The sequence below is a fragment of the Oryctolagus cuniculus genome, chromosome 2, assembly GCF_964237555.1.
Source record: "Oryctolagus cuniculus chromosome 2, mOryCun1.1, whole genome shotgun sequence".
In the NCBI taxonomy this organism is placed as follows: domain Eukaryota; kingdom Metazoa; phylum Chordata; class Mammalia; order Lagomorpha; family Leporidae; genus Oryctolagus; species Oryctolagus cuniculus.
The window spans coordinates 76,447,121-76,471,978 of NC_091433.1; the positions used below are offsets into that span (position 1 = coordinate 76,447,121).

A 24,858-nucleotide genomic window follows, 5' to 3' on the forward strand; every position below is an offset into this window, starting at 1 on the left:
GCATATATCCACAGTCACTGCATGAGATTTAGTTAAATCCTTTGGGGAAAAAATGTCAAGCCACATGCCATTTTATATTCTAATACAAGAAAAACCTTCAAAAGTTCATGGAAAATAGACATAGTCTTTTAACTCCAGTTTTTCCATGCACTTGTTAAGGCTGCTTCATATTCTTAGTTTTTTGAACTCAGTTCTCCTTCAGAATGAGGGAATTTGCAGTGCAGCAGTGCCCTTCTGGTTTGACTCAGTTACCTCATGAGAAACTAATCAGCCTCACTGGGGCAGCATCATGCTTGCTCCTTAAGAATGCTGCCTGTTGATGATTTTCCGTCATTCCTTCCAGCTGAATTCCTGAGTCTCTCTTTGTTAATTCTGTTCATTTCTGCTCTGAGAAAAGTATGATATTGCAACGACCACACTCACTAGAGCCAGAAAATAGTGACAGTTTCATTAAATAAGAGCGGGTTTTTCATTTCTGAATATAAAGCAAATATAAAATTTCTATAGAACATGTTTTGGAAAAACCAGGTATCATATTTTAATAAAAGTATATCATTTTCTCACCCAATAAGTTTTCATTGCTGCTTTGAATTCTTATTTATTTATTTACAGTTCCCTGTGAGATATTTCCAGTGTCGGTTTTAATCTTATGTACTTGTTTCAATAATTTCTTTTATTCCCATCTCAAGTTTAATTCAAGAATCTATTACTTTAAATCCTTCCATGACCTCATCAAATATCCCCCCCATCATTTTCTTTTTTATGACTTAAAAAAAATTCTTTGCATTCTTGGTCAAAGTTTTACTCATTATTGCTTTTCCCAAAAGCTTTTCTGTGTCAGTTGTTTTCTTTACCTATCATAATGGGGTGGTGATGTCATTGTATGGTCTTGGCTTTCTTTTGTACTGATTGCAACTTGTTTAAATGTATAATCTCCTTCTTGCAAACCCCTAAAGCCAATGACTGTCCAAGAGTTTCACTTTGCCTTAATGTACACCTTTGAACACAATACTTTTATTCTAGATTTCAAGATGCCTTAAGCAATTATTATTTCCCAGCCCCCACTTCCTATAAATGTGCTATATACACACACACACACACACACATATATATATATGAAATTTTGAAGTTAGAAATCCAGAACTGAATTTAATTGAGATGAGAACTTTCATTATTTAAGTTGTGAAAATCACTAAATTCACTTATATACTCATATTTGTGAAATCTTGAATGAATCTGAAATGTTCCGCTTTTCAGTGTCCCCAGATGAAATTATTCACCAGCCCTGTATCACACTCCCTACAGTTATTTCCAAGTTAAGTCTTATTGCTTCCATCCTGTCAGTTGGTCCTACACAGTGCTTCTGTCAGGTTAATCTCGAAGCCTAACTCCAGTCGTTTCAAGCTGTTAGACTGTTCCATCCTTGGATTTGCATTGTTTTCTTGTTCTTACTCCCAAACATGTTCCTGTCCTTTCCTCTCCCAAGTAGAGGTCCCACACATTAGCTAGATCAAATGATGGGCTATTTCCTAAAGGTTACCACCACGTTCATATTATTCCACCCTGCAGGGGCCTCTGTTGCTTTATTTCCATATTTTAAAGGCCCTTTTCATAGTTATTATCTTCTGAGAGAAATGTTTTAGTGCAGAAAATCAATTCAGGATTCCAGTGTTGGTGGCAGGGGCCAAATTACTTGACGCTTCAGCTACTGTCTCCCAGGAAGCTCAGGAATAGGAAGCTGGAATGGGGAGCAGAGCTGGACTCAAACCCAGGCACTCTGTTTTTGGACACAAGCTTCTCAAGTGGCACCTGACCCCTGTGCCAAATGCCTGACCTGGTTTACGATTAGTGATAAAATTCCCTTTCTTTAGTTACCAGTAGCACTCAGATTTTCCATCTCATGGGTGTTATTTTTGTACTTGTTTATCCTCCTGATAGATTGTTGTTTTCTAAAGGACAGGATACATGCGTACTTCTAGATTGAATACTGGAACACCTTATTTACTAGTATTGACCAATCATTAAATACTTCGTTAAATTATGGTATAAATGTAACTATTTGAATATCATAGAATTATTTGTATACTTATAAAATTCTTACCAGTGTTCTGTATAAACGAAGTTGTTTCCAATAATCAGGTAGCTAGTGCCATACAGAATAAATAGTTGAACTGACTGATGCATGGAAAATGTAAAGCATTTATCCATAGGTGAATGTTAGTCTCTAACACAACTGGGAGCAAACACCAGGTCTGTTATAATCCTTTTTCCTATTCATTTTAAATGGAAGACTCTCTATGCATGTAAAATGCTGCAATCATTCATTAAGTAGATTTAATCTCTCATTTTCCTTAAATCATCACTATGTTGAGAAAACATAGGCCTAAGAAAAGTGTGGCCAGGTATTCATTCTTTAATTAACCTAAAAGTGAACTATATTTCATTGCTTGTAGGATGGTATGGGAAATCTGAGAGTCACCAAGAAGGGAATCCGACTTGAAGGTATATCTGAGTTTCTACTTCCATTGTATGTGAAAGAAATTCATTCCAGAAAGGTATGTGATACTGGCTTTGGCTTACTGTAAAAGATAATTTAGAGGTTAACATTTTAGCTTAAAATAGGGGTCAGAGTTCCCTTATCTTCTCAGTATGTAGTTTACTTGAGCTAAAGACCTCTTTGAAGAATTAAAAATATTTAACAATTGAAAAACCCTGGAGGTTAGTTTCAAACTGGCAAATCAGAGGGCAATTTTGAACTACATTGCAGTGTTTTTACTTTTGTTAGTTCATAAAACGTGCCTCTCTGTTTTAACTGGCAGTTAAAAAATACACAGTTATAGATATTCCCAAAGGGGCATTTCCTAGATCTCGAGTAATTTTTGCAAAAAACATTGATTTAAATGAATTTTTGTTTAATACATTCTATAACTTCTCATCGTAATGAAAATGTCTTTTTTAAATGAGATAACAAGAAATTTTAATTTTGAAATTAAATTTATTCATGTATATACACCATTTAAAACATGAGAATATTATCTTGTGTGTGTGTGTGTGTATGTGTATGTCATTATGTGTTTCATCAATTAGTAGCATGCCAAAACTCAAGATTGAAGCTTAGTCATTGTTCATTTTGACTTAAGTGCATTAGAGTTCAGAAAGTAGTAAATAATTTGGGAAACCAAAATCTGACGAGAATTTTATTCCCCTGGGAGATACCTGTGGAATAAATTTGTGTGTGTGGAAAATACTATTAATGTAGAAATATGGAAAGTTTGTCATGAAAAAGTTAGATAATATTAATCTTGTTTAATAAATATTACATTTTGTTTTAGACTAAAATAGTGTTTTACCACTTCCAATATAATGTGTTAGCAAATGGACTTTATTTTTATACTAAATCATAAGTTGAGTAATTTGCATCAAAACAATTTTTCCATAAGTGTCAAAGTGAAAACAGAAAAAGTATTGTTTTTCATAAAACTTTTGAATAGGATAACAGTATTAGCTTTATTTTTTTATTATGTGAACTGACAGTTTCATTAATATATTCACTGCACTCTGGGTAATGGAAAGTTAATTTTGACTCCATTTTCCAGAGTTTAGTCAGATGGTTAATAGAATGACACATGTATGAACAACTACACTTACATCACTGAATTTTTAAAACTGAATAATTGAATATAAAAACTGGCATTGTTCCTTAAACTTGATTTCATGAAAATAAAAAAGACCTAGCCTGTTTATGTATATCAGTGTTTCCTTGATTCGAAGTCACCACTATTCAGTTATTGATTTGCCGTATTTGTTTGTTCAGCACTATGAACAATATTTGAAGAAATGAAAATTTATACATGAAAATAAATAAATTGCTTAACATAGGAAGAAAGTGAGAGTAATCACCAGCAGAAGCTTTTTTGAAATGCACCCTACTGCAAAGTCCACGGACAGCAAAGATGATGCATCCTGACAGCCACTTAGACTAATTAGTAGCAGCTTCCTGGGGAACACAATTTAAAGGAGCGCTGGGAAGCCCTCTGGCATCAGGAGGGTTATGGAATTTACTTTTCCAGCTGAGACATGAGTGAGAGCAGAGCAACAAGTGTAAACTCAGATTCTCCTGAGACACAGAGATGTGTGTTGTGATTCCAGCTTCGTACCCAAGAAGATAAAGTCCACTGATTGTATTAGCATGAGGTGGTGGCAGCTGGCCCTCCTACACTTTATCCCTTGGAGAGATTATCTCAAGTATACAACCATTTCCAAAACCTACTGTATTGATTGAAAACTGTAAGGTACTTTGTGCATCCCCAGCCCTGAGGCTTTTCCTTCTTCTGTCTTATTATCACTGGTCAGGATCCCAGTAACGAGGAACACACAATGTCTAGGCAGGTGAGGACTTCACTGATGGGACTTGGTTAGATAACGGGAGAAGAGCACTCATCGAGTCCTTGCAAAATACTCTTTACACAAACACTACAATGCTATTTAAAATAAAGGAAAATAAAGAAAATTATTTAAGAGGCAGCATGACAGGAAAGGGGGGTTGAGAGAAAGAGTGCACGAGAGCAAGAGCGAGCACACAGAGCTTCGGTCCACTGATTCATTCCCCATATGCTGGAGCCAGGAACCAGAAACTTCGTAGAGTTTTCCCATGTGAGTGCCAGCGATACAACATCTTGGGCCATTATCTGCTGATTCCCAGGGTGTGCTTAAGCTGGATACTGGATCAGAAGTAGAGATAGTACTTGATCCCAGGCACTTTGTAGGAAATACAGGTGCCTAAGCTTAACTTGCTGAGCCACAATGCTTACCCCAAGAAAAAATACATTTTGTAAGCAATTCTTGCACTATAGTTTCTTTTATTCTTCAATACGTGCAACTATTCATTTTCTGTAAAAGCCAGGCACAATTTTTCTGAATCTTAGTCATCTCATTTCTAAAGTGATTTTGGTTCAAACGTGTCAAAATGGTTACTGCTTAGGTTAAAAAATGTATTTCAGTAATACTACTAAAAATGAGCCAGCCCCACGGCTCACTAGGCTAATCCTCCACCTTGCGGCACCGGCACACCGGGTTCTAGTCCCGGTCGGGGCGCCGGATTCTGTCCCAGTTGCCCCTCTTCCAGGCCAGCTCTCTGCTGTGGCCAGGGAGTGCAGTGGAGGATGGCCCAAGTGCTTGGGCCCTGCACCCCATGGGAGACCAGGAGAAGCACCTGGCTCCCGCCTTCAGATCAGCGTGGTGCGCCGGCCGTGGCGGCCATTGGAGGGTGAACCAACCGCAAAGGAAGACCTTTCTCTCTGTCTCTCTCTCTCACTGTCCACTCTGCCTGTCAAAAATAATAATAATAAAATAAAATAAAATAAACTACTAGAAATGAAATTTGTTAGCCAAAAATTAAATTAGTTATACATTTTAGTCTTTCCAGATATTTTCATGTATTGAAACTTTTTAATAAAATTGTGAAGTCCTGGTACTTCTCAGGTAAGAGAGACTTCCTAAATTCAAAAGGCATTTAACAGGTTCAGTTAGGCTCCATTGAGGACTTCTGTGTGCAGCTTTCACATATATGTACACTTCCCCTCAGTTAATACCAATCAGTTGCCTTCTTTTATATTTCGCCAGTATTCTCATATAGACAATTTTTTTAAAAAAATTTAAATTACTTCCTGCTTTTGTAAGTATTGAATCACGTACATGGAAAAATAATAGATTTATATTCAGCAGATAATACAGTTGTCCATAATTACACATCTGCTACCTTACTTTAGTAACTGGGCTGGTTCTACTCTTTAAGCTAGCTGACACTCTGACACCTTCACATGGCTCTCAGTGTTTGAAGTTCTATCATTTTATCTATAGCAATTTACTCTCATCTCTTTTTGAAAATCAACCTTTTCTAAATTGGCACTCAAAACAATACACAGAAAATATTATATTATGATGACCACATAACTAATAGCTGTCCAATTTTTTGTCGTGGATGCCCCATTCCTCAGTTCACTATTCAAATCCTTCCTTTTCATCTGTTAATTAATTTTTCTTAAATTTTAATTTTTGAAGTATTTCATGCTTAGGATATCTAATCATTGCCTTTATTCTTTTGGGAATCTTATTGTTAGTTTATCCTTTCTTTTTGTCTGAATGTGAGTGCATTTCTCTATTAAATCCTAACACTGAATATTGCCATAAAATTTCTGAGGACAGGCTGGTGTTTTTCTGCTGTTCATGACATGAATATTCTGCTTGGATTCCTGATATACTTCAGCATTTCACTTCTTCTGTTTCAGGGAAATTTTCTCTATTATATTGGTTAAAATCTTTCAGTTCATTTGTAGTTCTTTACTTCAGAAAAAGCAGTAATTCTGTTGTTGGGTCATTTTGTTCTCATAGCCACCACAACTTCTTTATTTAAACCATTTATGTTTTTCCTGTAAATAGAAGAAACTGTTATCAAGAGTGTTCTTCCATTTCATTAGCTTATTTTTCTCAATGTGAGCATTGCCATTTATTCTCTACTTTATGTGTCTTAGCACAATGGTGTTGTTTTGATTTTTGGAATTTTCCTGAGGTCTGTAAATTTCCTTTTTATCTTACAAGGTTGTTTCACTGTCTCTAAGCTGTTTACCAAAATTGTGTTATTTTCAAATTGTAAAGCTTAAAGAACTCCCTTCTTTTCTCTATTTCTCTTCTATTTTTTCTTCTTATCCTTATAAATAATCAGTAGCCCCCATGGCATCACTAATAATACTCCTTTCTCATATACTGCATTCTCAAAAATAAATTAATTTCTGGTCTGTCTGTTCTGATCTTCTGATTCACTTGCAAGAACCCCAACCTTACATTTAAGGAATAATATTTTTATAACAGGTAGAGCTAATTCTTGGTTATTACACTTTAAAAGATTTTGCCTTTTGTGTGTCTCTTTCAAATGAAGTTATGAATCAGCTGTCAAGTCCCATAAAAAAAAAATCCCTGCTGGTGATTTAATCATGATAACATTTAACTCGTCAAGAATGGCATCTTTATAGCACAGAGTGCTCCTACCTGGGAACATGGCTCTCTCTCCATTGTCGCAGTACTTCCTTCCTTGTTCCAGAACATTGCCTAGCTATCCCCCTTCCTTTGAAAGGCGCAGAGACTGTTTCTCACATTTTTTCCTATACCCATTACACGTTTCTTGTAAAGTACTTAGTGGCTATTACTGCTTATGCGAATAGGTTTTCCATTCATTTTTTTTTATTGAAATTTGTACTTGTACAAAAAAATTGACGTTTTGTTGTTGTAAATGCACTCTTACCATTTTCTTGAAATTTCATTGTTAGATTTCAAAACATTTTTTGGCTTAGCAGGTAGATAATTATTTTTAATAATACTAACTAACTTTGGGTATACACTAGAGGTCCATAGTCCAGCAGTTGTGTATCATAACCAGTTACCCTCTCTATATCTGCAAAAGGAAGTTTTGTGCTAGAGAACAAAAGCAGTGAAACTTTCTACAATGCCAACCCATGAAATATTAATACTTGTTATTTTATTGAATTACAAACATTATACTAAGTGCTCTGCACATTTGAGCTCATCAAATCATCACAATGTGATGGGTATCAATTATCCTGGATAGTGTATTGTGAAAGAAAATTTGAATAATTGTTTGATACGTTGTATATAAGAAGTAAGAGAGAGAAAAGGAAAGGAACATGTTGCAAAGAGATGTTCACCTGAGCGATTGCCATTTGCATTGTAGGGAAGTTTGGAATATGAGAGTATGGGGAGTTTAAAAGCACAGTTTTAGATCTGGAAATTTTGTCTATGAGATGAGTAGGTAGGTGGATATATGGGTCTAAATGTCATGTTGTAGATAAAGGTATAAATTATATAATATAAATACCCACACTAATCCAAACATGAGGGATAGGCAAAAATTCCTTGGAAAATTAAAATGCGCAGATTACAAAAGACTTGCCCGAAAGTAAAGGTATCCATTCCCACAATTTTTCCAAGTACCCTCTTGCATGAAATCTGTCAGGAAATGCCAAGGAACTAAGTAGAAAATATAAAAAGTCATAGGGATGTATCCTCATGCACTTCAGTATCAAAGAGTATAGGAAGAATAGAAAGGACCAGCTACAGAGCGAGAGGGTGGGGTAAGTGAAGTAGGAAGGAAACCAAAAGACTTTGATGAGCTTGAAGCAGAGAGAAGTAGGGTTCCTAGGTTGAAAGAATGAGCAACTCTTTTGTGACAGATCAAGTAATGTGAAAAATGAAATGTCATCCTTTTATTATTAACTTAATTATAAGTTTAGTCAGAAATATTTAGTCACATATTTAGATATCTTTCAAGATAATTTATATCAGATTATTTTCTACATCAAGTGATTCACATGGAAAGATATCCAAATGAGGTAATATCCTTGTAACACTGGGACAAACATTGTGTTCAGAAGTAGCGATCTTTCAATAAATTGTAAAATAAGCTTACTAGATCATTTTGAGCATTTGAACATATTTCCATGATAATGTTTTGGTACATACTTTTTATTTTATTTTGTGTATTTTTCTCAATTTTGCTTTGATATATTACCGGGGTCTTAGAGTTCGCTGGAAGACTACAGTGATTTACCTATATACCAAGTCAATTGTAATGATAGAGAATTAGTTGTTCTTAAAACAAGTATGGTGGAAATCCACCACAGAACTGTCTAGTAATTGCGATACTTCTTTAGTGGAATGTTTGACTAATTTTCTATGATTTTCTGAGGACAGGGTCTACTATTTTAGCAATATAACTCTAATTCATTTTTTCTTATGAAGTTGTTTTGTACAAATATATCCTCCAGTCTCTATTGTTGCTCTTTTGTGTTTTCCCTTTTTTTGTTGTTGTTCAGACATCAATTAAATTTCCAGTTGTCTTCCCACTAATTTTTACTTAGAACAAGTATTGGTTTAAATTCACTTAAATCTTTCATCGACTTTCATTTTGTCTACTAAAACCCCTTTCTCTACTTTTTTTGTGACTTACCCATTGACAGTTTCCTAACCCACTAAACTGAATGAGTAATTCATTTTCCATATTTTCTGGTGTCAGTAAATCTATAGGAGGCTCTAAAATTTATGTCAGCTGTATAGACCAAACTTCATGTGTCTGACAATATAGTCTGAACAGTTTTGTATTAGAAATTGCTTCTTATTTTGAAGTTTTCGTCTTAATTAAATTATTCCAAAAAGACTTTAATACTCAGAATTTGTAGATTTGTTTTCCAATGACTGTCTTTTGTCCTTACTACCTTGTATACATGCATATTCTTCCTTAACTCCAAAGCACTCTTCAAGGTATTTAATTATGTTAGTTTGTCACTTGACTATAAAATACTTTGACTGTTCTACTTACGTACAGAAATAACCACATACTGCAAGGCCCAGGGACAATGTCTGTTTCTGTCACCAAAATAGAACCCAGCAACTACTCTTAAAATAAATAGTCAAAACTGGTATTCTTGCTTTAATTATGTCTTCAAAATTAACTTATTGACATTTAATTTAAAGATGTATACATTGCTTTCATAGCAACCTTGTGAGGCAGGCATGCATGGATCATTTTATTCTCATTGTGCCTGTGAGTCCTGAGTCCTAGGAATTTTTAGTGGTATGTTTGAAGTCTCAGGCTTCCAAAGTGAGGCAGAAGTCATACCTCAAGTGACTGCTTCTTCCTATATCTGTGTGTCTTTTTATATATGGATATACTTTTATCCTCATCTGGATAAAAGTGGCATTTCTTTTGTCACTGTAAAACACACAGTGTATTAAATTCATAGCAAATATTTATATGCTTTCTCATAGCATTAGAAACAATAGAACTCTAGGGAATTTGTTTGTCCTAGTAGTTAGGATGCCAGTTGAGATGTCTATATTTGGCATCAAAATGCCTGAGTTTGATTCCCAGGAGCTGTTCACCCAATGCCACTTTGTTGCTAACGTAGACCCACTGAGGCAACAATTGATGGCTCAGGTAGATAGTACCTTCCAGGTGTGTAGGAGATCTAGACTGAGTGGCTCTTGGACTCAACCCCAGCCCGCAGCCCTGGACTTTGAAGACATTTGGAGACTGAACCAGTGAATGACACTCATGCTCACTAGCTTGCCCTCCCTCTTCCTCCCTTCTCTCTCAATCTCTCGGTCTATCTCTTCTCTATCTATATCTATGTCTGTGTGTGTGTGCATGTGTGATTCTGTCTCATACATAAAGAATATTTGGACATTAACTCTTCTTTTTTTGATCGACATCGGTCTCCTCCATTACATTTACCAAACATCTACAAATAATTATCTAAATATCTTTCTTTCCGTTTTTGAAGACTTATTTACTTGAAAGGCTGGGTTAAAGAGAGGGAGAGATACACACACACAGAGAGAACTTGCATCTGGTGGTTCACTCCCAAATGGCCACAAACAGCTAAGGCTGGGCCAGACCAAAGTCAGGAGCCTGGAACTCCATTCAGGTCTCCCGTATGGATGGCAGGGGCTCACGTACTTGAGCATTTTCTACAGATTCCCCAGGCACATTATCAGGGAGGTGGGTGGGAAGCGGGGCAGCTGTTTCTAGAACAAGTGTCCAAATGGGTTGCCTGCATTACAAGTGGTGGCTAAACCTGCTGCACCACCACACCAACCACCATCTAAGAGTCTTTGTGTGGGTTACATGTACAGTGCTGGTTAAGAGGGACCAGCAGTGAACACAGAAATGATAGCATTTACACAACAGCATGCTTTTAATTTTTTTATTTCTGTAAAAGGAACAAATTTCGTGTATTTTATGTATAAAGTGTTAAGAATATGATACTTCCTAACCTATCCTCCTTCTCTCATTGCTACCCAGCTACTCCTTCCTGTGGGGAGCAAACCGGACTAGACTGTTACTGGAATTAAGACTTATTCTATGCATCTGCTCTCCCACAATATGGCGCTGGGAGAGAAGTAAACAGCTTCCGCACAGCTGCCTCCAGTTCAACCAATTAACTGTAGGACTTGCTCCTGATCGGAGAGCAGCGTACTCGGCGTGTGGGCAGCCGAGTTGGGATTGGCGGAGAAGGACTATAAAGGAGGAGAGAGACGGCATGCACCAAGGAACATCTATGGGGAACATCTAAGGGAACCCGTGCAGCCCCCGAGAGAACCAGCCGGCGGTGTGCCGCTCCCCTGCGGAAGTGGGGAATGTGGCCAGGGGGAACTGCCCTTCCACGGAGGTGGAAGGGATAGTAGCCAACCCGGGAAGAACCAGCAGCAAACCCGGGGAGGGCCGAGCAGACGAAAAGAACAGCGCAGGGTTCAGTGTTGCTCCTCCACGAAGAGGGGGAGCGACATAATGGTGCCGTGACTCGGATATGAAGCCTAGGCAGGGCTTAGTGTTGCTCCTCCACGAAGAGGGGGAGCGACACCTTCCTTTCTTCTTTCTTCCTTATTTTTGTTTAAAGTTTTGCAATGATATGTTTTCAAACAACCAAATACTTTTTAAAGAATATTTACTATTTATTTGGGGGACAGAAAGAAAGAGGGAGCTCTCCTCTACTGGTTCACTGCACAAATGACCATTCTGGGGTCAGAGCAAGGAGTAGGAATGCAGTCCAGCTCTCCCATATGGGTGACAGAAACCCAGTTACTTGAGCTATCACCATTGCCTACCCAGGTCTGCACTGATGGGAAAGCTGAGTTCAGAGGCAAGTCAGAATCTAACCTGTACATTCTGATATGGGATGTATCCCTCCTAGGCTTCGTATCTGAGTCACGGCACCATTATGTCGCTCCCCCATTCGCGGAGGAACGACACAGGACCCTGCGCTGTTCTTTTGTCTGCTCGGCCCTTCCCGGGTTTGCTGCTGGTTCTTCCCAGGTTGGCTACCGACCCTTCCACCTCCCTGGAAGGGTGGCTCCCCCTGCCACTTTCCCCACTTCCGCGGGGGAGCGGCACACCGCCGGCCGGCCGGCTCTCTCGGGGGCTGCTCAGATGTTATCCGGATGTTCCCCTTAGATGTTCCTGGTACATGTTGTCTCTCTCCTCCTTTATAGTCCTCTTCCACCAATCCCAACTCTGCTACCCACACGCCGAGTACGCTGCTCTCCTCCAATCAGGAGCAGGATCAGCTCCTGCAGGTTATTGGTTGAACTGGAGGCAGCTGTGTAGAAGCTGTTTTCTCCTCTCCCAACGCCATATTGTGGGAGAGCAGATGCATAGAATAAGTCTTAATTCCAGTAACTTACTCTAGTCCGAGTTGCTCCCCACAGTATGTGTCTCTATTGTTATGCTAAATGCTTTTTCTCAAAATGCTTTTTAATATTGTAAAAATCACATTGAAGATGTCCAATAGACTGGAAATTATATAGGTGAAATATAAGTATAAATTTATATACAGTTTTTGATGGTCCATAGGTATCCTTGAACCAATTCATGTACTCACTGATATAAACCCCAAAATCACCCATGTACTTACTAAATAATTTAAAACATCTTTATCATTATACTTGTCACTTTACAAAGCATTTCATACACACTGCCTTAATCCTTTCAGCCATATATATAGGGAAATACTGTCTTTATCAGCATATAGCAATTTCATTACTTCAAGTCATGCAAACAAATGTATTAATAGTGACTGAAAACAAGATTCTCATGGCTGATTCATTGTTTTTGACAATTAATCCCTCTATTTAAGTAATCTTTTTACATGTCTTCAGGATATCCACATTTCTATGTGATGTGAAATGAGGAGCTGAACTCATAGTAGTAAGTATAGGGATAGTTTGAGCACATTGGGTCATGGTTAGAAGTAAAAGGAAAATAGAAATAGTGGCATGATGGTAGGAAGACTTCATTAAACTGGAATTATTTAAAATCACTAAATATGTAAGTATAGTGAAAACAGCTGTAGATGTGAAGTTTTCCTTAGACATGAAAAAGAAAAATTATTTTAGAAGGCAGGCTCCAAATATGTGTAGTGTATTTTTTTAACTTTTATTTAATGAATGAATATAAATTTCCAAAGTACAGCTTATGGATTACAATGGCTTCCCCATAACGTCCTTCCCAACCGCAACCCTCCCCTTTCCCACTCCCTCTCCCCTTCCATTCACATCAAGATTCATTTTCATTTCTCTTTATATACAGAAGATCAGTTTAGCATACATTAAGTAAAGATTTCAATAGTTTGCTCCCACACAGAAACATAAAGTGAAAAATACTGTTTGAGTACTAGTTATAGCATTAAATCTCAATGTACAGCACACTAAGGACAGAGATCCTACATGAAGAATAAGTGCACAGTGACTCCTGTTGTTGACTTAACCAATTGACACTCTTGTTTATGGCCTCAGTAATCACCCTAGGCTCTTGTCATGAGCTGCCAAGGCTATGGAAGCCCCCTGAGTTCACCGACTCTGATCATATTTACACAAGGCCATGGTCAAAGTGGAAGTTCTCTCCTCCCTTCAGAGAAAGGTACCTCCTTCTTTGATGACCCATTCTTTCCACTGGGATCTCACTCGCAGGGATCTTCATTTAGTTGTTGTTGTTGTTTTGTTTTGTTTTGTTTTTTGTTTTTTTGTTGTTGTTTTTTTTTTTTTTTTTTTTTTTTTTTTTTTTTTTTTTTTTCCAGAGTGTCTTGGCTTTCCATGCCTGAAATACTCTCATGGGCATTTCTGCCGGATCCGCATGCCTTAAGGGCTGATTCTGAGGCCAGAGTGCTGTTTAGGACACCTGCCATTCTATGGGTCTGCTGTGTATCTCACTTCCCATGTTGGATCATTCTCTCCCTTTTTGATTCTATCAGCTAGTATTTGCAGACACTATTCTTATTTATGTGATCCCTTTGGTTCTTAGTCCTATCATTATGATCAACTGTGAATAGAAATTGATCACTGGGACTAGTGAGATGGCATTGGTACATGCCACCTTGATGGGATTGAATTGCAATCCCCTGGTATGTTTCTAACTCTACCGTTTGAGGTAAGTCAGCTTGAGCATGTCCCGAATTGCACATCTCTTCCTTCTCTTATTCCCGCTCTTATATTAACAGGGATCACTTTTCAGTTATGTTTCAGCACTTAAGAATAATTGTATATTGATTACAGTATTCAACCAAAAGTATTAAGTAGAACAAACAAAAAAAAATACTAAGAGGGATAACATATTAAGTTGCTCATCAACAGTCAGGGTGAGGGCTGATCAAGTCACCGTTTCTCCTAGTGTTCATTTCACTTTAACAGGTTTCCTTTTTGGTGCTCAGTTAGTTGTCACCTATCAGGGAGAACAAGTGGTATTTGTCCCTTTGGGATTGGCTTATTACACTCAGCATAATGTTTTTCAAATTCCTAACAGGGATCACTTTTCAGTTAAAATATAAACACCTAAGAATAATTGTGTGTTAATTACAGAGATCAACCAATGGTACTGGAACAAAAAAAAATACTATAATGGATAAGTAGTTTTCCTAGGACTGTGCGGTTGTTGGACACTGGTGCTGTCTCTCTCATAGTAGTGAAGCTTCATAAAAAACTGGCAGTTTCTTCCTCACCTCTTAGTTGACTTAGTAAACAAATACTTCAAAAATTATCTGAAAATTGCCGCTTCATTTTCCCCCAATAATACTACACACACACACAGACATACACACACACTTGTACACTTAAGGCTTTCCCCAAAATGATGTGAGATCATGACAAAACAGATCCAGAACACATCAGCTTGAATTGTTTTCTGTGTAGTATCTTATCTGTGTGTATATAACAACTTGTTGTAGAGAAACTAAAGTGTTTGTTAAGCAAAGAGTGACATTATATATATCTATATGTGTGTGTTATGTAATATAATTTTATATATGTAACATATGCATTTATACTTATATAAAGTTTTGATGTATATTTATGTGTAACTATTATTATAACCTATAAAATTGATTTTATAACCCCATAAAATGCTTAATCAAGTTTTTTTAAAAGAATACATGATAACAGCTGATAAATAACATATTTAATAGATTTATGACAAGATGCTTTCTCTCAAGTCTTTTTATTTTAAGATTTTATTTATTGACTTGAAAGGCATCATTACAGAGAAAGAAGGGAGAGAAATAGAACATGAGAGAGCTTTTGCATTTCCTGGTTCACTCCCCAAATAGCTACAACAGCCAAGGCTTGGCCAGGCTGAAGCCAGGAGCCAAGAGCTTAATCTGGGGCTCTCACATGGGTGTAGGGGCACAAGCACTTGAGCCATCTTCCTCTGCCTTCTCAGGCGCATTAGCAGGGAGCTGGATCAGAACTGGCATAGCTTAGACACAAACCAAAGCCCATGTGGATGCTGTCATTGCAGCTGGCAGTTTAACCCGCTGAAACACAGCACCTGCCTCTCTAGTTTTGTCCACAAGTAGGTAATCAAAAATTCTGTAGAAAGGTGGAGTTAAAAGATAAATTAATTTTGGTACACTTTTTTTTTAAATTCATCCATGCAAGAAGTCTTCTAAAAGTTCATAGAAAAAGGCATGTTTTTAAAAAACTGTGTTGTTTTCAAAAATATTTGTACCAAAATGGAATTTTCCTTTAATTCCATGATTTTCATGAACTTTTGGAGATACTCTGGTATATAAAGGATTCTGAAGTACGGGATACCAGATACTTTATTTGAATTTCAAAAACTAAAGTGAAACACTTTCCATAAAGCAGCAATCTTATTTGTGTTGATCACTGACTACAACCATGCATTGTAGATAATAGGGAGCAAGTGACCATGTTTGAACTTTTCACTACACTATATGTGCATAAAGAAAAATGCATACCTCTCACCAAATGTTTCCTTTGCTAACAGATGAATGGCTTGTGCAGTCAAAGAACATAAGTTAAATCCCTACAAAAACATGCTCTCGATCATGTTGGACAAATGAAAATGTTTGCAGTTATAAGAAATGACCTCATTACCTCTGGCATTTTGCACTTGTTTCACAATGTTACCCATGTAAACATTTTAGTGAATTAGATCCAGCCATAAATTTATATTATCTAAACACAGTCATACTTTTTTTGTATTTATAAAGAGACAAACTACATGCTTCAAAAAGATGGGAAGAGAACAGTTTGGTTTTATTGTGGCGCTGCTTATATGAACATAACTGACCACATGTAGCTGTGTCAGCAGTATGCACCTACAATGACACAGATGGGTACAGATGCAGGCACTTGGTCTGCAAAATGAAACTGGCCCCTGTTTCTAATGACTGTGAGGGGTACTGGTGCTTAGTGAACTTGCTTTAATTCTGTCCTTAGAAGACAGGCCTGGGAATCAAGCAGAGCAATCTCCGTGAGAGTATTCAACTTAAAATTGCATCCTGTATACTAAATTCATTCCTCTGTATGAGACAATTTGTGAATTTGTAGAGTGGTTGAGGTTTGAAGTCAAAATAATTTTATGCTTATCTTGGTAAGCAAAAAGAAAGAAAAATAGTACTCACAAAAATTGCTTTGTTAAACAAGCAGTGAAGAGATCAGCTGGTTTCATGTAAACAGTTGTGTAAGGCACAGTCGCAAACCCAAGCAAACACACTTCAAATTTATTTCTGATGAAAGTTAAGCTGGTTCTGTTGATGGTTTGTTATTTTTTAAAGATTTTATTTCTTTATTTGAGAGGGGGAGTTACAGTTGGAGAGAGGGAGAGACAGAAAGAAAGGTCTTCCATCTGCTGGTTCACTCCCCAGTGGCTGCAATGGCCAAAGCAGAGCCAATCCGAAATCAGGAGCCAGGAGCCTCCTAGTGGTCTCCCACATGGGTGCGGGGGCCCATGAGCTTGGGCCATCTTCCACTGCTTTCCCAGGCCATTAGCAGAGCTGGATCAGAAGACGAGCAGCCAGGACACAAACTGGCACCCATATGGAATGCTGGTGCTGCAGGAGGATGCTTAACATACTATGCGACAGCACCGGCCCCAGGTTAAGTTATATAGCAGACATATTTCAACAGAAGTCTCTCAGTCTAGCTCCTTGAAAATAGAGCATTCTGCAAAATACATTGAAAGTACAAGGACAGTATTATTTTATCGGTGTTAGATATTTTATCCCTTGCAAATTTTCCATTTCATTATATTTCAAATATCAGCTTCAACATGTCCAAAGTGGCATAGTTTTTAAAAATGTTTTAGGAGGCATAGGCATAAAATTTTTGAAGGACAGAAGAAGGGAGCACAGAAATCAGCATTTGGAAAGCAGCTGAGGCGTCAGACGTGCAGGATTTGGATGCTAAGGAATTTGTAATTCATCCTCAAGGCAGCCTATTCTTGCTTAGTCTACTACATTTCAAATTAACCAAATGCATTTCCTTACAAATACCAAACAGCCATTTCATTAACTAAGAAACTCTTTATTACTTCCCGTTATTTGGGTTTATAGAGGCTCACTGTGTTAAATAATCTTTTAAAAATCTGAGAGATTGAGTGGTAAAATTTTATTAAACAGCACAGGGAAGGCACAAAATCATATAATTTTTTACAAATAGAAATAGTAGCTTCTTACCACAATTCCACTTTAATAAATTAAAATACTGTTATTGAGTGGATGGGTGCTTTTAAAATAATGTTTAGATGTGAAATTGTTTCTACAAATTAAACATTAGAAAAATTAAATGACAGTATTTTAAAAGGCCAGGGACATGGACACCTTCCCTGGCCAATGTCTGGGGTCTACAATAGCCGTGATGGTCTCACAGCATGGCTTGTAAACACAAGCTGTAACAAGTATCAGCAGCGTCATCCCACACTTTTCTTCCTGTGTTCTGAGCACAGCTATCAAAATAGACTAAGTTACAATGACTATAAATATTGCTCTCTCCACATTTTGTCACAATAAGCTCCCTCTTCACTGTAAAGACTCATCATTTATTGTGGTCATGACTTTTACCTGTCATGTACTTCTCCCATAATTCTCCTTTGCTTTTCCTTAGGTTTGTACTTAGTAAAATCACTGACAGATGTGGCACAATTTTTACTCAATAACATTGAAGTCTATTTTGAAATAATATTCACTTAGAAATCATAACTGGTTTGAATCAGTACATTTCTGAAAAAAGAAGTAATTTTTATCTCAAATTGACTAAGATATATAAGTATATAAGATATAGTCAAATAAGTCCAGAAATTAAGAAAAAAAAACAGATGCTTTAGCTATAACTTTGATTTTATTAATTTTATTAAGGTGCTAAGTGCAATGTTTTTATCATACATCAGTCCATATGTTTCTTTTGACCCCTTTGGTTATTAAAAATTTACAAAATTCAGATTCAACCCTTGTTCTGCAACTTGTGCATGATCTAACAATGTTCATAAGACTTCTAGGAGTTTCCAGGAGACGTGAGTCCTACATTGTCCTCTGGTGCCAATTTTCTGTCACAGCTGAAGTCTTTATTTTCCTTAATATGACATTAAAATTCCTTCTTTGGTCATGTTATCTACTCAAATATGGATCTCTATCATTTCCCAGACTTCCTCCTGCCTTAACCACCTAAAATGTACACATCTTTTCACACTTGATGTTTGTGGTTTTCAAGACCCCACTAACATGTTAAGGAAATAGAGTATTTGCATTGCATATGCAAATTATTTGAAACAAAACATTAGGCAGCCTATCATTTTTAATTAGCCATGTTGCTGTCTTGCTTCCTTGTCCATTATTGTTTCCTCTTTTCCTTCTTTCATAAACAGCAGCCAAAATATCTTTCATCTCTGTGCAATGTGTTCAGATTCTTTTTTAACTAAAAAATGATGGAGGGACAGGTGTTTGGCATAGAAGTTAACATGCTACTCAAGACACACACATTCCACACCACAGTGCCTGTGTTGGAGTCCAGGCTCTGCTCCAGCTTCGAGTTTCCTGCTCATGTGCATCCTGGAAGGCAGATAGTAATGGGACAAGTATTTGGGTGCCTGGCACACATGCAGGAGATCTGAATTGAATTATTGACTCCCTGCCTAAGCCTGGTTCTGTCCCAGTTGGTGCAGTCATTTAGAGAGTGAATTACTGGATGAAAGTACCTTCTCCATTCCTCCTTCCATATCTCTCCCTCTCTCTCTTTGAAATAGATAAATATTTTAAGTAGAACAAAATATTTTAATGGGAAACGGCACCTTTGTTAATAGAATACATGTACAGATAGCAGACTTAGACATGAGGAATGAATATGATTTAAATTTATATTTATATTTATTTTTCTATGCTTTTAAACTTATTACAACAAGCATATGCCATAGGACAGAACTGCAGCTCACTTCACTATCCCAATGTTAATCCTGGTCCTTCAGTGCCAAAGAGATTTACTTTCTCTTCCTCTTAGTTTCAGGTGCTCTCTTGTTTGCTCTTAAAAAGAGTGGGCAGAGAGAAACAATCCTGAAAATACTGGAGATGTTTGTCCAATTCTAGAAAAATGAATAGTGGCAGAGAAAGAATTATATATTTAGATTCTTCTCTAGGATTTTCAGACAAGCCAGTAAAGGTTTTGAACTATTAAAATGCACCTTGTGCTGCTGATCTGTTTCTTTGACCCTCACACCTCTCTGAAACTGAATTACTTGGTCTTTAGCCAGCTTACAAATGTATTAATTTGGAAACCTGAATGACTTCAGAGTATGGAAGCAGACAGTAAGAGGAATGTAATTAAATGCCATGTTTTAGTGGCAGGCACTCACTGCTTTCTTCCCAAAAGTGCTGTAATAATGATGATTAAGTAGAATTTACTATGGTGGTGTTTATTCCTGAAAAAAATATTTAGCAAATTCATTTTGTCTTTTTATCTTTTTCTTATTTCTTGAAATTCAAATGAGTATTTATTCCCCTTCAATATACTTTAGGCATAATTAATGACTGACCTTTCATGTTTGAGGCTTATTAGTGAAGTTAACATTTAACACAAGGAGTAATACAGTAGCATTTTATGTCTTTTGTGACATAGAATAACTGAAAATGTTTATGGTGTACAGTGTGATTACTTAATACTGTATACAAAATTTAATTCAAATCAGGATATCAGCATCTCTAGCTCCTTAAATATTTATCATTTCATTGTGTTAGAAACCTTCAAACTTCACCCTCCCAATCTTTATGCAATATATAATGAGTTTTCAACGGTTCTCACTTTGCTGTGCTGTATATAACCATATTTTTGGTACTGGAAATCCAGTCTCCATCTGTCTTTCTGCCCCTCTGCTCTGCTTTTCTAATAATGACTGTTCTACCCATTCCTTATATGTAATTGACTTTTTAGCTTCAATGTGTGAGTGAGAATATGCAATATTTGTATTTCTTTGCCTAGCTTATTTCATACAATGTCTTCAGTGTCTATCATGTTGCTGAAAATGATTTGATTTCATTCTTTTTATGGCTGACTAATATTCCATTGTGTTTGTGTAGCACATTTTCATTATGCATAACCCATTTATGTATACCTTAGTTGATTCCATAACTTACCTATTATGAATAGTGCTACAATAGAGATATTAGTGCAGGTATCTCTTTGATATTCTGATTTAATTTTCTTTGACCATATATCAAGCAGTGGGATAGATGAATCACAGTAATTTTATTTTTGGTTTCTGAAGGAAACAGTACTGTTGTACATAATGATTATGTTCATTTACAAACCCACTAAAAATGTTTGAAAGTTCTTTATACCCACCTGTGGGGAGCAACCCGGACTAGACTAAGTTACTGGAATTAAGACTTATTCTATGCATCTGCTCTCCCACAATATGGCGCTGAGAAGGGAGAAACAGCTTCTATGTAGCTGCCTCCAGTTCAACCAATAAACTGTAGGACCTGCTCCTGATTGGAGGAGAGCAGCGTACTCGGCATGTGGGTAGCAGAGTTGGGATTGGTGGAAAAGGACTATAAAGGAGGAGAGAGACAACATGCACGAGGAACATCTAAGGGGAACACCTGTGCAGCCCCCGAGAGAGCCGGCCAGCGGTGTGCCGCTCCTCCGCAGAAGTGGGGAATGTGGCAGGGGGAACTGCCCTTCCACGGAGGTGGAAGGGACGGTAGCCAACCCAGGAAGAACCAGCAGCAAACCCGGGGAGGGCCGAGCAGATGAAAGAACAGCGCAGGGTCCTGTGTCGTTCCTCCACGAAGACAGGGAGCAACATAATGGTGCCGTGACTCAGATATGAAGCCTAGGCAGGGCTTAGTGTCCTTCCTCCACGAAGAGGGGGAGTGACATAATGGTGCCGTGACTCGGATAGGAAACTTAGGAGGGAAGAAACGGGAAGAAGTGGAAAATACCGGAGAGAGAGACTAGCAAACAGCCTAGGGAAAAGCCGGACGAAAAAGGTGCTGGAAGAAGCTATTGAAAGTGTAGGCATAGACTCGGATACGGACTACGGGGGAAGCTGGGAGAAATCTCTAAGGTCGAAAGCGAAAGTGAAAGCTAGAACAAACAGACTCGGATACGGACTATGGGGAGAAGCCAGGAGAAATGAGGGAGGAATATTGTTGGAAGAAAACTTAGGGAAACATACCAGGTAGAGAAAAATGTTAGGGAGGATGAAGCCGCGAGTGCAGGCCGAGGCGGAGACGTAAGCCAGCTTGGAATTCTTCAAGTCAGCCCGGGGAGCAAGAGGCGAAGATCTGGAACCAGAGGAAGAGACGTGGGCCGCCAGGTTGGAATTCGCCAGGTTAGTCCGGGGAACTTGAACTGAATGCCAGCGGCGGAGACGTGAGCTACGCTGTGTGATTCGCGGAAGCCGCCGCGTGCAGAGAGAGCACGGGGCGTGAATAGATAGGGAACGCGGAGCTGGCGCGAGGCCCTGGTGCAGACGCGAAGGGCGTGGAGACCGCGGAGTGTGCGCGCGAAGCAGAGCCGCGCAGAGCCGGGAGCCCGCCGCAGGGCGGGCGCCGGGAAGCCGCGCAGATGAGAGAACCGCGGGGCGGCGAGGCACCAGGAAGCCGCGCAGAGCCGTGAAGCTGCCGCAGGGCGAGGTGCCCAGAAGCAGCCTCGGGGCGGGCGCCGGGAAGCCGCAGGGATAAGAGAAACAGAAATTTAGAAGTAAAATGAGACAAATAGGAATGCTGGTAGATAGAAGTAAAATAGGAGAGATAGGAATGCCCGGAGATAGGGAAATAGAGAAAAATAAGGCCTCCCCACAACATGGCAATGAGAGCTTGGATTCGGTCTGCCTGATTAGGGAGGTGGTGAGCACCTGAGGGCGGCTAGCAGTTTTATGCGCCACAGGTCACCGAAGACAGGCACGAATTAACATCAATAAGTCTCCCCACAATACCGCAATGAGAAGGCTTGGATTCGGTCTGCCTTATTAGTAAGACAATAAGCACCTGTAGGCGGCTGCAGGTCACCGAAGACAGGCATGTTATCAACACCAATAAGTCTCCCCACAATATGGCAATGAGAGGGCTTGGATTCGGTTTGCCTGATAGGGCTTGTAAGCACCTGCAGGCAGAGAAGAGCATGCGCTACAGGGCACCGAACACAGGCACGCATCAGTGCCTAAAAACCTCCTCACAACATGGCGAAGAGAGGACCCGGATTCGGTTTGCCTGATTGATAGGACTTGTAAGCACCTGTGGGCAACTCTAGCAAGCAGAGCAGAGTGTGTGCCACGGGGCACCGAAGACAGGCGCGTATCAATGCCAAAAAATAAAAAGAAAGGGGGATCTGTGGGGAGCAACCCGGACTAGACTAAGTTACTGGAATTAAGACTTATTCTATGCATCTGCTCTCCCACAATATGGCGCTGAGAAGGGAGAAACAGCTTCTACGTAGCTGCCTCCAGTTCAACCAATAAACTGTAGGACCTGCTCCTGATTGGAGGAGAGCAGCGTACTCGGCGTGTGGGTAGCAGAGTTGGGATTGGTGGAAAAGGACTATGAAGGAAGAGACAGACAACATGCACGAGGAACATCTAAGGGGAACACCTGTGCAGCCCCCGAGAGAGGCGGCCAGCGGTGTGCCGCTCCCCCACGGAAGTGGGGAATGTGGCAGGGGGAACCGCCCTTCCACGGAGGTGGAAGGGTCGGTAGCCAACCCGGGAAGAACCAGCAGCAAACCCGGGGAGGGCCGAGCGGACAAAAGAACAGCGCAGGGTCCTGTGTCGTTCCTCCACGAAGACGGGGAGCGACACCCACCCTCATGAGCATTCGTTTTATTTTTTGGTTTTTAAATAACAATGGTTGTGACTAGGGTAAGATATTATTGTGATTCTTTAAAAGATTTCTTTATGTACCTGAAAGGCAAAGTCATAGTGAGAGTGAGAGACGGAGAGGAGAGGAGAGGAGAGGAGAGGAGAGGAGAGGAGAGGTGAGGAGAGGAGAGGAGAGGAGAGGAGAGGAGAGGAGAGGAGAGGAGAGGAGAGGAGAGGAGAGGAGAGGAGAGGCAGAGAGAGAGAGAGAGAGAGAGAGAGAGAGAGAGAGAGATCTTCCATCTCCTGGTTCACTCTTGAGATGGCCACAATGTCCAGGACTGGGCCAGGCCAACACAGGAGCTTCATCTGGGTCTCTTTTGTGGTTGGCAGGGGCCCAAGTGCTTGGGCCATCTTCCACTGCTGTTCTGGACTTGTAGCAGGGAGTTGGATTGGAAGTGGAGAATGGCATAGGTCACTTTCTGTATTGAGTGTTTTGAACACTTTCCTGGTTCTCTCTGGAGCGTCTGTTCTATCAGTCAGGTTCATACTGCCTGTCTTGTGATGATGCTAGTTACTTTTTGGGGGGTGGAGAGTGCTTCTAGTGAATGACTTTGTTAATGTTTTCTTCTAAGTTTTGATCTGGTGGTGATGAATACCTTTAGTTTTTGCTTGCTTGGAAATGCTTTATTCCTCCTTCATTTCTGAAAACTGGCTTTCAGAATACTGAAATATTTCAGAATACTGAATATGTCAAAGAATACTAGGCTTAGTATTTTTTGTTGACTGTTGTTTTGTGTATATTATTATTTTTTTTTCTTTCTGGACTTTGAATATATCGTCCCATGAACTCGTAAGCCATATAATTTCTGGTGAGAAATCTGTTATTCTAAGAAGAATTTCTTTATACTCACATGTGATTTGATGCTTCATATAATCCCAGGTAGTCAGAGTAAAAAGAGGCATTATGGGTAGGAGCCTAGGTAGGAGAACACACAATTTGCCCCTATGTCCAAGACAATGAAGTGGGGTGAATTCCCCCAAAGCACTCCATATGGCACCACGGACCTGTGAGGGCTGCAGGATTCCCTTGAGGCAAATATTTCAGGCATCTATGTCAATAGGGCACACTTCTGGGATGGTCTTTTACCATTCCTCATTGCTGGACGTCCTCAGATCAGGATTAGGCTCCACTGCAGAGATGGGATGGGAAATGCTATGTGGTTAGATCACTTTTATTCTTATTCTTAATTGGTTTTAGTGGGAGAGAGAGAGACAGGGAGAAGGAGAAAGAGAGAAAGACAGAGAAAGAAGGAGAGAAAGAGATGATCCATATCCATCCACTGGTTTACTCCCCAAATACCTGTAGCAACTGATCCAGGCCAGGCTGAAGTCAGAAGCCTACTCTCCCTCATGAGTGGCAGGGATTCATGTATTTGAGCCATCACCTAGTGTCTCCCAGAGTGACATTAACAGGAAGCTACATTGGAAGCATAGACGGGATTCTAAACCAGGGCCTCTGATGCGGGGTACAGGCACCCGAGAGGCACCTTACCTGCTGCACCAATGCCTATTCCAGACCAGTTCTTCAGAAAGCCATTCTGTGTCTATGTTCTGCATGATGCTTTTGCTACCCCCACCCCCCAGCTGCACTGTGGCACTTGGCCTCAGATACTCTGGGGTCACTGGTACTGTTTTTCTTCTTTGATTTT

At 39.2% G+C, this 24,858-nt stretch overlaps 1 protein-coding gene across 3 annotated transcripts in view; it reads left to right on the forward strand.

Moving 5' to 3' along the window:
* Nucleotides 1-24,858, forward strand: part of SGCZ (sarcoglycan zeta) — a 1,210,308-nt gene that overhangs the window by 990,644 nt on the left and 194,806 nt on the right. For 2 of the 3 annotated variants that reach the window (XM_017350432.3, XM_070069664.1), the window contains exon 3: nucleotides 2,454-2,555. The exons of the other annotated variant lie outside the window; for it this stretch is intronic. In XM_017350432.3, the coding sequence (XP_017205921.2) occupies nucleotides 2,454-2,555 (102 nt within the window). The remainder of the gene's footprint in view (nucleotides 1-2,453; nucleotides 2,556-24,858) is intronic. 3 annotated transcript variants of the gene reach the window in all.